General features: G+C 36.9%; 1 protein-coding gene across 8 annotated transcripts in view; it reads left to right on the top strand.

Annotated features, from left to right (window-relative positions):
- Positions 1 to 13928, top strand: part of SGCE (sarcoglycan epsilon) — an 86352-nt gene that overhangs the window by 33593 nt on the left and 38831 nt on the right. For all 8 annotated transcript variants that reach the window (XM_056118053.1, XM_056118052.1, XM_056118057.1 and 5 more), the window contains 2 exons: positions 2641 to 2713; positions 9724 to 9922. In XM_056118053.1, the coding sequence (XP_055974028.1) occupies positions 2641 to 2713; positions 9724 to 9922 (272 nt within the window). The remainder of the gene's footprint in view (positions 1 to 2640; positions 2714 to 9723; positions 9923 to 13928) is intronic.

The raw sequence follows: 13928 nt of genomic DNA, 5'->3' as shown, positions 1-13928 counted from the left end.
CCAGTTTACTACTGTTTTTTTTTTTTTCGGGGAGAGGGAGGGAGGAATGAGGGGTGTTTGGGGCCACACCAGATGGTGTTCAGGGGGCTTTCCAGATCTGTGCTGAGGGGCTCAGGACGACCTCTGGCAGTACTCGGGGGCTAGATATGGTGCCAGAGATCCAACCATGGCATGCATGTAAGGCAAGTGCCTTATAAGCCTGGTATCATTCTCACTGGACTGTTACAAAATGTTTTATCATAGCTCAAGTGGCACTTCCTGTACTACCTCTTTGGCCCAACAGTTTACTATTTTTTTAATAGGTGCTATCCCCTGCAGTGCTGGTGGAAATTGTTGGCCCCACCCACTGTTGCTCAGCCCTCTGGTGTAGGCAGATGGCTTAGAGTTTGTGCCCAGGGATCAAACTCAGTGCCTTACATATGCTGTACCTCTTGAGCTGTCTCCCTGGCCACGTAGTTTACCATTTTTATAACATTCAAAACCAGAATATTTTATGTATGTATGCATTAATTATTAAACTTTTTTAAATGAATGGTATAAAAAAGTTAAAAGTGGCTGCTTCTAAGTTGAGAGAAGCAAGGGGCTCAGATAAGAGAGAAATAGTGGTAGTGAGCCAGGATTCCCAGTTCTCATGTTCTTATACCTTATTACTAAAGTAGAACTATTGTGTCAAATAATCTGTTCATGAGATAATGGTGAGAACTTGGCATAACTTTCTCTGGCGCAGGTAATGATTTCCCTGTGAATAACTTACGTTTTTATTCTTACAGTAATGTATTTATTTTACTCTAAACATTCTGTTAGTAATATTGCTAAAAAACAAACAAAAAATAAGCAATCAAGGAGCTATGCAAAGTTTAAACTAATGTTTAGCCATATAAATCCACTGGTTAATTTATTCAGTAGTTATTTATTAAGCTTCTGAATGAGAGTAGCTACTGTTCCTGAAATAAGCCATCAAGAAAGTATGAATAAACATGCCTGCATGCTTCTCTGTTATGAACGGCTTTTACATCATCACGAGAGGTAAAACCTGGCTGAAGATATTACAGTACTTAAATATCTCATCGTGAAGAACTGTATTCTGTTATAACAAAATTAAATATTGAATTGAATATATATATATTTTTTTGCGCTCCCCTGAATTGAATATATTTTAAGATAAAATTCTTTCTTCTGATTATTCTCCAATCTCTTCTGTCACTTGTGATTTAAAAAAAAACTTTTTTGAATCTGTGAATTTTATAAAGATGAACTGTGTGCTAATTATGGTAATACTAGCCATAAAAATATTTGAAAAAAATAAAGTGAAACTATCTAGTCTTTACTACTGACTTTTTACCTTTGGGGTATTACAGCAAAGTATAAAGGATTGAAACTTTCCCATTAAACTGTAATTAAGATTTTTATATGGTAAGCTTTTTAAACCATTAAGATTCCCAAATAAAACTGTTTTGATTCTTCTTATTTGCTTTCGGTGAACAATTGTACATAGATTTTATTATTTTAATGAATACATTTAATTTTAATGTTCAACTAATCAGTCTTTTACAACAGATAGCAATCTGAATTAAATCTAATGAAAATTTTATATCATGAAGAAAAAAGTTCTTTTAACTTTTATGAAATAATATGCCTGTTAGAAAATTACCTTTTAGACATTGTTAAAGGTTGGATTATACTTAGTTCAAAATTCTTATCTTTAGTGTTCTCTCAAGTACTTCACATGAATGTAATTTAGTTAATTTAAACTCATAGGTGATGTGGTAAAGAATCTGTGGTCTTTGATTTTAAGTGCACAAGAATTTCTTCTTGGTTTGAGTCAGTTTTATCCTACTCTTTGTCTCAGTGCCAGCTAGAACTACAGTCGCTTCCAGAGGGCTAGTGCTGGGCTTCTAGGACTCTTACACAAACACTGGGGCTTTTTCTGAGGTACTTCAGAACTGTCTGAATGATTTAATTCTGTTATAAAGTTAATTGTTCCTTGATTTTTGAATCCATTTCCGGTTATTGGACTTTGCTTTGTTGTTTGCAGCCTGTTGTTTCTGAGTTGACTTTGATGTAAGTTCATTGACTCTGCAAATGTTTACTAATATTTGACTTTGCAAAGCAATTGATTTGTGTTTTTGAGCATGTGCCATATGCTTTATAGTCTGTGATCCTTGCTGTTTTACTCATATAGTAAATGAGATATGATTCCCAAAATGTTATTTATGACATTTTTGATCGGTTGGTGTGCAGTTTAATACTAAATGCAAACAGCACAGTGATATGCTTGTTTTAAAGTGTGCTTCCCAGTATAACCCTTTAATTTCTATTTAATAGTAAAACATTTATCATTAAAAACTTTTTATAACAGCACTGGTAAGTAATTCATAATGTTTATCTACTTATTAGTGATGCATCTTTGTTGTTATTACCACTTGATGGTCTTGTATAAATGAGGTTCTCTGATTTTACTTTTTTTTGTTTTAGAATGTAAATAGCTATGACTATTTTCTCATTGTTAATCTCTGATTCTTATTTTAGTATATTTGTAATAGAGAAAGTGGAAAAATAACAATTTGGAAAAAATTTTTCAGTTTGAATTTGTTTTCCAAATAACATTTCATTTTCCTTATAATTTTCTTTTTCTGATAGATAACTGCTTACAACAGGCGTACCTTTGAGACTGCAAGGCATAATTTGATAATTAATATAATGTCAGCAGAAGGTAGGTATGGAAAACATTGCAGATCATCTGACCATTTCATTATTTATGAAAAGTATTTCATTATATTTTATGACTAAAGTATAGTGAAGGATTTTTAAATACCATGTAATGAATGCAATAATTAATTAGAATAATACAGAAATAAAGTTAAGTAATAAATAATTTGTTACAAAAGTAGCATGATGTTAGAATGCTAAAAAACTCTGAGTTGGGGATTCAAATGAGACCACTATTTCCTCTAACCTTGAATTCCTCACCTGTAAATTGGAACTAAATACAATTTCTTGGGCATAACAGATAGTACTGCAGGTAGGGTTCTTGCCTTGCATATAGGCGACCTGAATTCGATCCTCGGCACCTGATATGGTCCCCCTGAACACTGCCAGGAGTGATCCCTGAGCACAGATCTAAGAATAAATCCTGAGCACCTCTTGGTGTTTTCCGACAAAAGCAAGATAAAATATATATGACTTCTTGACTTGCTCATTTTAGCCCATGTTTTCCCTTGAACATGGATCTCTCTTTTTGCTTTCTCCACTCTGGAGAAATCCATGCTCTCTTGAACATGTATTCCTGCATTTCTTTTTTTTTTTCTTCCCCCATGTCATTTTTTTAATTTTTGGGTCATACCCAGTGATGCTCAGGGTTTATTCCTGGCTCTGCACTCAGGAATTACTCCTGGAGATGCTTGGGGAACCATATGGGATGACAGGGATTGAACTGTGGTTGACCATGTGCAAGGCAAATGCCGTACCCACCGTATTATCACTCCAGCCCCTCCCCTCAAGTCTTTCCAAGTAAATTTTGTGCATTAAAACTCTATCTTGATTCACTGGGAAAATAATATAATTTCTCCCATAAATCGGGGTTAAGGATTTCATTAAGGACTGAAATGTACTTAACACAGAATTGAGTGCCAAATGCATGATCTAGTAATTATTAGTTTTATTATTTTGTTTTAAAACTTATCATAGCTAGAAGTACAGAATTGTGTGTGAAGTGGTAGAGTTCACAAAAGACATAAATGACTGATGATTTATTATGGGTAACATTCTTTCCTAAACAATCATGCATCAATAATTACTGGAGTCTATAGGCAAGTTAGAGTTATATGCTCGAATTTTAAGTGATTCCCAAGGATTTAGAAGGCTAATACAGAAGATATTTCTGAACATTACACTCAGAAATATTTAACTATACTTTGATATTTGATTAGGGAAAATGTATTTTGGTATTTGATTAGGGAACTTTTTAGTTAAAATTTGTAAATCAAGGTCTAATCTTTTTTATAATATCAATTGATGGGTAATTGATACAGTATTATCTTCTCCTGCAAACATTAAAGCAGTTATACATCATGGATGTGGGGACTATTACTTCTCTTTTCTAGCACAATTAAAATGAAACAGGTATGTACATAATATTTTATCAAAACCTATTAATTTGAAATTAGTGATAATTCAGTAAAGAAAGGGGTAAAAATGGTCTTCAAATAGACAAAAGAATGCAATTTTAGTATAACTATCAATACAATATGTAATTGGGGAGATGGTTTGAATTTTTAACACCTTCATGTGAGTTTTCCTAGGTTTTTAGCAGTATCAATTGCAGACAATAGTATCATAGTTTAAAATGTGTATGAGATCATCTGACATTTGTCCTCCCTTTGACTTCTTTAACTTAACATGATACTGTCTAGTTCCTTACCCAGGTTCCATCCCCAGTATCCCATATAGTCCCCAGAACACCACCCGGAGTAATTCCTGAGAGCAGAGACTGAGCGTCTTGGGTGTGACCCAAAAACCCAACAACAAAAAATTTACAAAGTTCATACTTTCTTGGGAATCCATAAATAATAGTTACATAGTTACAATTTAATAGGCTTAAACCAGTAACCTCACCATTATGCTACCAAAGGAATGCAAATGAAACTCTGTCAAGGACAGGTGTTCTTATAAATGTAAAGGCAGCCTTGTCTATGGGGCTGAACATTCTAATTTTCAAGTCTGGTCTCAGTTTTATGGTTCATGATACTTAAGACATCTGTGTGTAGATGTTGCTGATGTGCAGGAATCTCTTTGAAGCAGTTACTGATGGGAAGCTGGAGGCACTATTTAAAATCAGGAGTTGAGAGAAAGTGAGAGAAGGAGAGTGTATAGGTTTTGGGAAGTCCTTTAGTATTATTTCAGGAAAAGATACGTTAGTACATTTTATGTAAGGGTACAGTGGTACAAAACTATTAAAACCATTGAATTCAATGGATATATTTGTCATTGCAGTTCTCGATGCAAGTGTGTGTAGAAACTAGAATGTACATCTTTGAGTATGCCCCACACATACCATGTCTTCCAGATAATACTAGGAAAAGAAATAACAAGAGTTGAGTACCAGGATGGCCATCTTCAGTTTGTCTCTCTAACCAGCTGTCTTCTGCTCTCAGAGACCTTATGGGAAATTAATCAATGTAGGATCACACAGCATGGAGTGTATATAGAATGATTTTCTAAATTAAGTTTAGTTCTTCAGAGGCTTGCCACCAGTCTGTTGGCCTACTTGTTCCCTTGGCTTCTGTGATGTCCAAATATAGCAGGCATGGGATTTCCCCAAAGTTAGAAAGCTGTTGTGACTCATCTTGGGAGACCTGGCAGAGTAGTTGGCCTGGTAGAGAGCAGACAGCTGCGGGCCTAGAGCCTTCATTGGGTGTGGCAGCATCAGGTCTCAAAAAAAAAAAAAAAGATCCTTGCAACAGGTCTCGAGGATCAGAAGAAGACAAAAGTATCATGGTTATCAGAAAAAGGTCTTGTATGTCTTCTACAAAAGTGGGTATAGAATGCTGAATGAAGATGATAAATTTATGAGACCCTAAAAACGTATATTTGTTATTATTTTATAATAGTATTTATTGCCAAGAAACTTAATTATATATTTATTATATTCTTTATTATACATATCTTTATTATATATGTATGATTATTTGTAGTTTAAGGGGGAAATTTGGCATGATTGAGCTACTCTTTATCTGAATAAGAACTCTGTAAAATTAAAAATATCTATGTCAAAGAGAGTATATATGTCATAGAAGGTGCATCTAGGGCATACATCAAGTAGATTTGCCCAGACTATAAGAAGAATGAATAACAGTGTAGGCAACAAGTAAAGAAACTTCTGTGGGGGCCAGGGAAATATCTAAAATGGCTGAAGCACGTGCTTTGCACACGGAACTCCCAGATACTACCCCTGGTGCAACATGTCATCCTGAGTCTTGCCTATCTATAGTGTCTCCCCTCCCATATCACTTCACACACACAAGAGCCTTCTGTGACTAGGGTTCTGAAATACTCAATAGATGTTACTCTTAAAAAAAAAAATCACTGACGAAAGTTCTAAAGCCTGAGAGAGTATCATCCCTAACTTTATGTGTGGTATCAAATGTCCTTTAATATGAAAGAAGCTTCATAATAAATGAAGTCTTCAATATTTCATCTATTTTAATGTAATTTTTATCTTTTATTTACCAAAGAAGAGTATATTTTATAGATGTTCAAGTTTTAATTAATCAGAGGATATCATTATTAATAGTGATAATCACTACTGGGACCTTGAAATCTGTGTATAGTCTAGAAACATTTCCTTTTCTTTTTAATGGAAGAATTGGGATTATTCATATTATCAGATCATTGTAATAATTGCTATTTTTTCAATATCTTATAAGTTCTTATTCTATGCTTTATCATCCATTGAGCACTTTATAATCACAGTTTCCCTTAGCTTAGATAACAATTCTATGAGGTAAATTCAAGTCATGGTAAATTTCCTTACCTCTCTCATGGTCAGCCTGCTCATCTAAAAGTAATCTCTCTGTATGGGCATGAAGAAAAGGTAGGGAGAAAAATACAAGTACATACTTGCCATTGAGTTGTGAGGATAAAATATTATAATTCACCTCAGTCTTTAACTTGCCTTGTAGTATTATTTAAAACTGCCTTAAATTATTAAACAAAAATAAATGTTATATATATACACATATGTAAATATTTTATATAGGGCTCTCACTTTAGGTGGCCATGTGGTACTAGGAATTAAATTCAGAACCTCACACACTCTAGGCATGTACTTTAACACTAGGGCTATCTACCCAGCCCCAACTAAAGCATTCTTTATATTAGTAAAACAATCAGTTATTGGAAATTGTTCATTGATTTGATCGAGCGGGCCCAGGAACATCTCCATTGAGACACTTATTACTATGTTTGGCATATCAAATACGTCACGGGTAGCTTGCTAGGCTTTGTCCTACAGGCAAGATAGTCTCAGTAGCTTGCTGGGCTCTCAAGAGGGGTGGAAGAATCAAACCTGGGTGGGCCAGGTTGGCCCTGTGCAAGGCAAATGCCCTACCTAAAGGCCCTAAACTGTGCTATCACTCCAGCCCTCACATTAACTTAACTACTGAAAATCTAGTTTCATTCATCTTCATACATTTGTCCAGAGGAATTTTTAAAATTTTCCTTATTTGTTGTTTTGGGGGGCTAGAGTGATAGCACAGCGGGTAGGGCGTTTGCCTTGCATGCAGCCAACATGGCCAATCTGAGTTCGATTCCTCTGCCCCTCTCGGAGAGCCCGGAAAGCTACCGAGAGTATCTCGCCTGTAAAGCAAAGCCTGGCAAGCTCCCCATGACATATTCAATATGCCAAACACAGTAACAAGTCTCATGATGGAGATGTTACTGGGCCTACTCGAGCAAATCAATGAACAACAGGAGGACCGTGACCATTATTTTGGAATGGTTTGGGGCCATTTCAGGCTGGAGCGATAGCGTAGTAGTAAGGCATTTGCCCTGCATGCAGCTGGACCGGCCGAGCCGGGTTCGATTCCTCCAACCCTCTTGGAGAGCCCGGCAAGCTACCGAGAGTATCTTGCCCGCAGGCAAAGCCTGGCAAACTACCGGTGATGTATTTGATATGCCTAACACAGTAACAACAAGTCTCAAAAAAATGGAGACGTTACTGGACCCGCTCAAGCAAATCGATGAACAACGGGAGTATAGTGTTTGTTTGTTTGTGTGTGTTTGGGGCCATTTCCAGAGGTGCATAGGGCGTAGTTTCAGCTCTGTGCTTGGAGGATGATCCTGATGATCCTCAAGGAACCAGGGACATACCTGGGTTCAGCTGCAGGCAAGGTAAATACCTTAACCCCTTTACTATTTCGCTGGACCCAGAGGGATATTTTAATGATACGATGGAGAGGGGAAAGGTTAATCTTTACGGATATAAGACATGAAGTTCATGAGATACTTATATTTCATCTAGATAATTACAGAGTTATTCAAAGAATAAAATTGATTTGAGAATTATTTAAAAATATAACCAACATTTACTTTAGTAAAAAGTAATGTTTAATATGCTCAAATAATTTTTTTTTAATCACTGTGAGAACAGTCACAAAGTCTTTCAGTTTAAGTCTCGGTCGGTCATACAATGATCAAATACCTGTCCCTACACCAGTGTACATTTTCCATCACCAAGAACCCCAGTATACCCCCCTCCCACCTGCCCCCTACTTTATTCTCTCTCTCTTTATTCTCTCTCTCTACTTTGATCACTTTCAATATTACAAGAGACCCCACATTATTATTTGGAATTTTCCCCAACATTTAGACCTGCCAAAAAGACATCTTTAGATAATTTTTTTCTATTTCTGATTATGAAGAGCATATGATGTCATGTGGCTGCAATAGCGACCATGTGAATTTGGATTTCTGATATTTTAGTAATAAGCATAGAGGGATTACTTCCAAAAGCCCCTGGATTCTGAGATTGGTTTGTATGCCTCTGGGATCATGGTTGTTCAGAAGCCGGAGGATGTGTCTAAGGGTGGCAACCCGGGGCATTGTCATGGCGGGGAGCAGGGTCGATTCCACCCCCCATCCCATGAAGCCCCATGTACCTCATCAATGCAGTCTCATACCTGGCTGTTCAATAGGCTCTAAAAGATGCAAGACACCATGCCGCCACTGCTAGGGGGAACAGGCAGAGGGACAGACACCCTTCCCCTCCCAGGGTGGCATAGTACTGTAGTTAAATGCATAGTCCAGATGCATTTGGGTTGGGCATTATATTTTGCTCAGATTTTCCCAACACCATTCAAGCCTGTCTTTCAGGGACAAACACTAGATCGTTTACTTTTCATTGATCACTTTGCACATCAGGAAGTGTCAGTTCTGAAAACAGTCCTGGTACCCACATACAGAGCCATGCTTGTAGAAGCTCATGGTTGCTGGGATTTCATCTGGAGAAGGCAGGGAGACAGCACCTACCCCATCTGGGACGTCCCGGTGATACCGGCTCAGTATGGGGCCCAGAGAATTCTATGGGAGTTGTCGAGCCTGCCAACCAGTTTTCTTTTTGCTGCTGTGTGCTGTAAATGGCTCTGGGGTTAATATGCTCAAATAATTTTGAAAAGAAAAAGTTTCTGAGCATATAAAGAGCCCACAAATGAGTCAGATAAGCTGCAGTATCATCTCTGTTTGGAAAAGGTATTGCTCTTCAGCAACTGCCTTGCTTGGTTCAACGGGAAATTGTACTGTCTGAGGTGGTCATGATAAATTTTAAGATGTGTTTGAAAAAATGGGCAGTTTTAGAACACTGCAAATATGAAATATTATTCCATGTAGAGTTCTGGGTACTCTCTTACCCAGATACATTGTCAGATAAGGAGGGCAGGCCACTGATGAGTTTAAGGCCGACTTTTTTTTTTTACTCCTTTGCACAAATCATGTAAAATATCCTGCTGCCAGTTGGATTTGATTATGTTGTAGTTCTATTCCATTTCAGGTGTATGTTATATATTAAGATATATTCTATTATCTAGAAAGCCTTTATCATTAGTGTTAACATCCTTCCCAAGATTCATATTGTGATAGAAATCAACAAATTGCACATCATTCTTCTGTTTTGCTTTTTGAAACACTGCTTTGTTAAAGTCCGCATATCTTTTGTTTTACCAAAATTAGAGTTCCCTTTACCATATCAAGCAGAATTCTTCATTAAAAATATGAATGTAGAAGAAATGCTGGCCAGCGAGGTTCTTGGAGACTTCCTTGGGGCAGTGAAAAATGTGTGGCAGCCAGAGCGCCTGAATGCGATCAACATCACCTCAGCCCTGGACAGGGGCGGCAGGGTCCCGCTTCCCATTAATGACATGAAGGAGGGGTAAGCAAACCTTTATCTCACTGCCTTAAATATAGATTTTAAAACATGGTGATCTTATCAAACCCCATTACGTATAGAAGATGACCTGCTGCATTTTTCTTTTTAATAAGAAATAGGTGTTGTGAAGATACACAATTACTAGCAATTTTCTATATTGACAAAGAAGTTAAATTAATCGTTCTTTCTATCTGATGTTCCATGTTCTGTGAAATCTAATTGTAGATCAGGATCAGCATCATAAATTACAGCACTGTCTTTTGTTCCTTGCGTATAAGAAGCTGATTATTTAGAGTCCTGAATTTCAAAGGAAATTGATGCCCTAGTTATCAGCGGCAGAAGGACATGCAGACTGCTGTAACTTTATTCTCGGAAACTATTTCTTTGCCTTTAACATTCTTTCCACCATGTGTCTTTGACTGATGGCTGGGTGGATTTGAAACCCATTCCTAACGCCTGGCCTTGTCACTCACAAGTTGCATGCATGGCACTGGGCAAAATGCTGCAATCCTTTGTGCCTCAACTTCCTCATCCTTATTCTCCCTCTTTACTTGCAGTTTCTGTAATGATTAAAGGAGATAGTTCACTTGAAACAATGTACTTGAAAGGGATCTATCTGTTCTTGAATTTTGTAAAGTAAGACTTAGACCCTGCAACAGTTAAACATTTCTTTTGCCTGAAGAAATTGAAAGGCTTGAATGTCAATGTTGAGTCAGACTTAATCTTTAATTTCTAATCTATAGGTTGAGGCAAATCTGCTTTCTACTCCTTCTACCCCCTCAATCTATAAACCTGTGAAATGTGGAATAAATCACATTTTCTGCAACATATCCCTTTCCAACTTCTTCTTTATCCATATTCCTGGCAACAGTTTTTCCAAAGATGACAATCTGGAATTAACTAGAATGTCTGGATTAATTTAAGGATTTAAGAGCTTTAAAGGAGAACTTCATCAGAAATAGGGGGAAAGATCACAAATGGACATAGACGAAGTGTGAGAGAGTAGGCAGAAGGAGGATAAGGGATAAGCAGTGAGGTGTAAAGACTAACTTACAAATTTCTGAATTAAATTCTACCTTGTATGGTTAGAGTAATGGATTTTGAAGTCATTCAAGCACATAGAGAAGTGCTTTGAGAAAAATAGTTGCTTTATCTCTTTTCTATCTGTTGGTCAACTTTCTTTATGAAAATGTAATTCTGGAGCCTGAATTATACCTCACAGATACAGCAGAGTTCAGTTTTCCATTGCATAATTAAAGTAGACCTGTGGAAAGAGATTAATAGGGGTATTTCCCCTGCAAGCATTCTTCAGACAGGGAGTCTTTTAAATAATGCGTTCTACCATGACTGACTGTTAAAACAGTGACCTCAAGCTATTAGGGGAAGCAGTATGGAAACCCAGTTTCCCATAGTTGTGTCTTCTCTGGTTTCACCCGTTCTCTAATGAAATTTCAGGCTGCGCCCATAGAAGCACTTTCAGAGGTGGAATTAAGCAAAATTGAACTGAACAAAAACAGTAAAGCAAATTCTGACATAAAGTGTTTCCCAATGATATCTAACCTGAGAGTTGCTAACAGAGCTTAATGAAAAAATATAGCTGGATATCTGGCTTCCTGTCTCCCTAGAGATTCTGAATCTTTGAGCCTGAGACTGGACCTGAGCCTGCGACTCTAAATAAAGAACAGATTTTTTTTTGTCCTACAAGTACTTGTTAGAGAATTCAGCCACTAGTTAAGTGACCCCTGACACCTGCTAGAGTGTGGCATGTACTGTCAGCTATCTGAGAGGGTCAGTCCCATGACATTTCTTTGGACTCTGTTGTCTCAGATCCCTTCCCAACTTGAAATGCTTTCCATGAGTTTTAATTTAATGTTAAGCCTAACCTTACAAAGTATTCATATGAGAAGTCTTTTAAAATAGCATTTCTATAAATTGTTCCCAGTGCTCAGTCTTATTATCTCAGTGCACAAATGAAATACTGTGCTTCAATATAGAATGATTTTGTGTGTTTACTTATTATACTATGTCATGGTATTAAAAAGAATTTTAACTGGATTGCCTAATTATTGTGTTTTCTGGATACTTAGCATGACTTTCAACCACTGTTTTAATAGGAAAACTCCATAACTTTCTGATTCTTCATTGCAATCACATCTACTAACTACAGATATTTTAATCTCTGATTTACAGGCATTATTTATATCAAATATGTTTGTTAAATTTGATAATCTTACGACAATAAGCAACAAATGACTAAATCATAGACTTCTGAAGTAAATATATGCCCTTCCACAGCCTGAACCCACTCTTCAGTATCGTAGCTCCTCATCCTATTTGATCTGATTTTTTTTCATCTTCGCATATCTATGAAGCTCCCCTGCTTCTAAATCTAACAGAAAACAGTTTAAATGGTTTACTTTCAAGTGACTAAGCTCTTCCAAAGGACAGCTGAGCCTCTTGAAGATTCCCTTTCACTTGCAAGGCTCATGACTAGAGGGCATCTCTGGGTGCTGCTTTGGCTCAGGTCACTGAGCCAGAACCTAAGGACTGGTGATGTATCCAGCCAGGGACAGTAAAAGTAGCAGATTCATATTTCATTCCAGGCATGGCAGACCTGCCAACCCAGGATGAGTGATGCAGTGTAAATGGTGGCTATGAAGGGAATGATGGGGTGTGAGGATTAAAGAATATGCTCACTTTTCAGAAGTGATTGCCATACTTACCATGATTTCTTCTGGTTATCAAAATGTGTGTATTTAGCTTCAGTCAGTAACAGAGAATCCTAGCTTATTCTCAAAATCAGCATTTATCAGCCCTTTTCCAGTTATGACCCATTTTGGAACTTTCTTTCTGTGGTCCCTTTTGTTCTACTTGTTGGCCTCTTGAAATATCCTGGAAGTCTATAGGGGCCTATGCTCCCTGTTGAGACATACTATCCTAGAAAATCTCATAAGATACTATCTCTCTAATGCATAGATACTATCTATCTCTCTCTTTTTCTGCCCTACTAATGCCTCATCTGTTAAGAAAGACAGTGTTATCAAATATTTTTCCGAAGCAAGTTTGTGGTTCTGAGCCAATCTTGAGCATTCAACTGAAATTCTCCCATTTTTAGTGATAAATTTAGGTTTGTTCTTTGTTCCTAAATTGTACACTTCCTATAGTTTTTAATGAGAATATCCTTTTTCATGATGGATATTTGGTATGATGGAATTATGGTAATAAAATGATAAAAATGATGGTATGGTAATAAAGTAATAGAAATTATAAATCTTTATCTCCACTTTTATAAACATAAAAGTTAATGAAATTAGTGCAACTTTTGTCTGATATTACTTTCCTAAGTTCTATGCATAACTCATTTTTTCATAGTTTAGCATTAATTATTTTTATGGGGGAATAACATATTAGCCTGTGGAGCACACTAATTTTAAAAATACAATCTATACTCTTAATCACCAGGGGCTAGGCAAGCAATCAAATAATTATAAAACAGTATGTGCCGACAAGTAAGCTATTTATAGAGAAGGTTGCTTCTCTACCCCAGGTGTATGCTTGGAATGAGTTCATAAAGGAGGTGAAGCCTGATTAGAATTTAAAATATGAGCTTGATCTGAAAAAAGAGAAATGGGGATTCAAGCAGAGGGAATAGTTTGGGAAGAAGTTCTGAGATATGAAAAGATCCCGGTGGACTTGGAAATCTATTTAGCTTAGAAATTCAGGAAAAGGATCCATAAAGAATAATCACCAAACCAGATCTTGTAAGATCTTGCACAATAAGAAAAAATGTTCCGGGGTCTGGAGCGATAGTACAGCTGGTAGGGCATTTGCCTTGCACATGGCTGACACAAGTTTGATTCCCAGCACCTCATATAGTTCCCTGAGCACCACCAGGAGTAATTTCTGAGTGCAAAGCCAGAAGTAACCCCTGTAAATTGCCGGGTGTGACCCCCCACCCACACACACACAAAAAAAGACAAAAGAAAAAATGTTCTGAGGCATTACTGAA

Source organism: Sorex fumeus, unplaced genomic scaffold (assembly GCF_029834395.1).
Source record: "Sorex fumeus unplaced genomic scaffold, SorFum_2.1 ptg000037l, whole genome shotgun sequence".
NCBI classification, from domain to species: Eukaryota; Metazoa; Chordata; class Mammalia; order Eulipotyphla; family Soricidae; genus Sorex; species Sorex fumeus.
The sequence above is the reverse complement of the archived record's forward strand: the minus strand, read 5'-3'. Positions and strand labels throughout refer to the sequence as shown.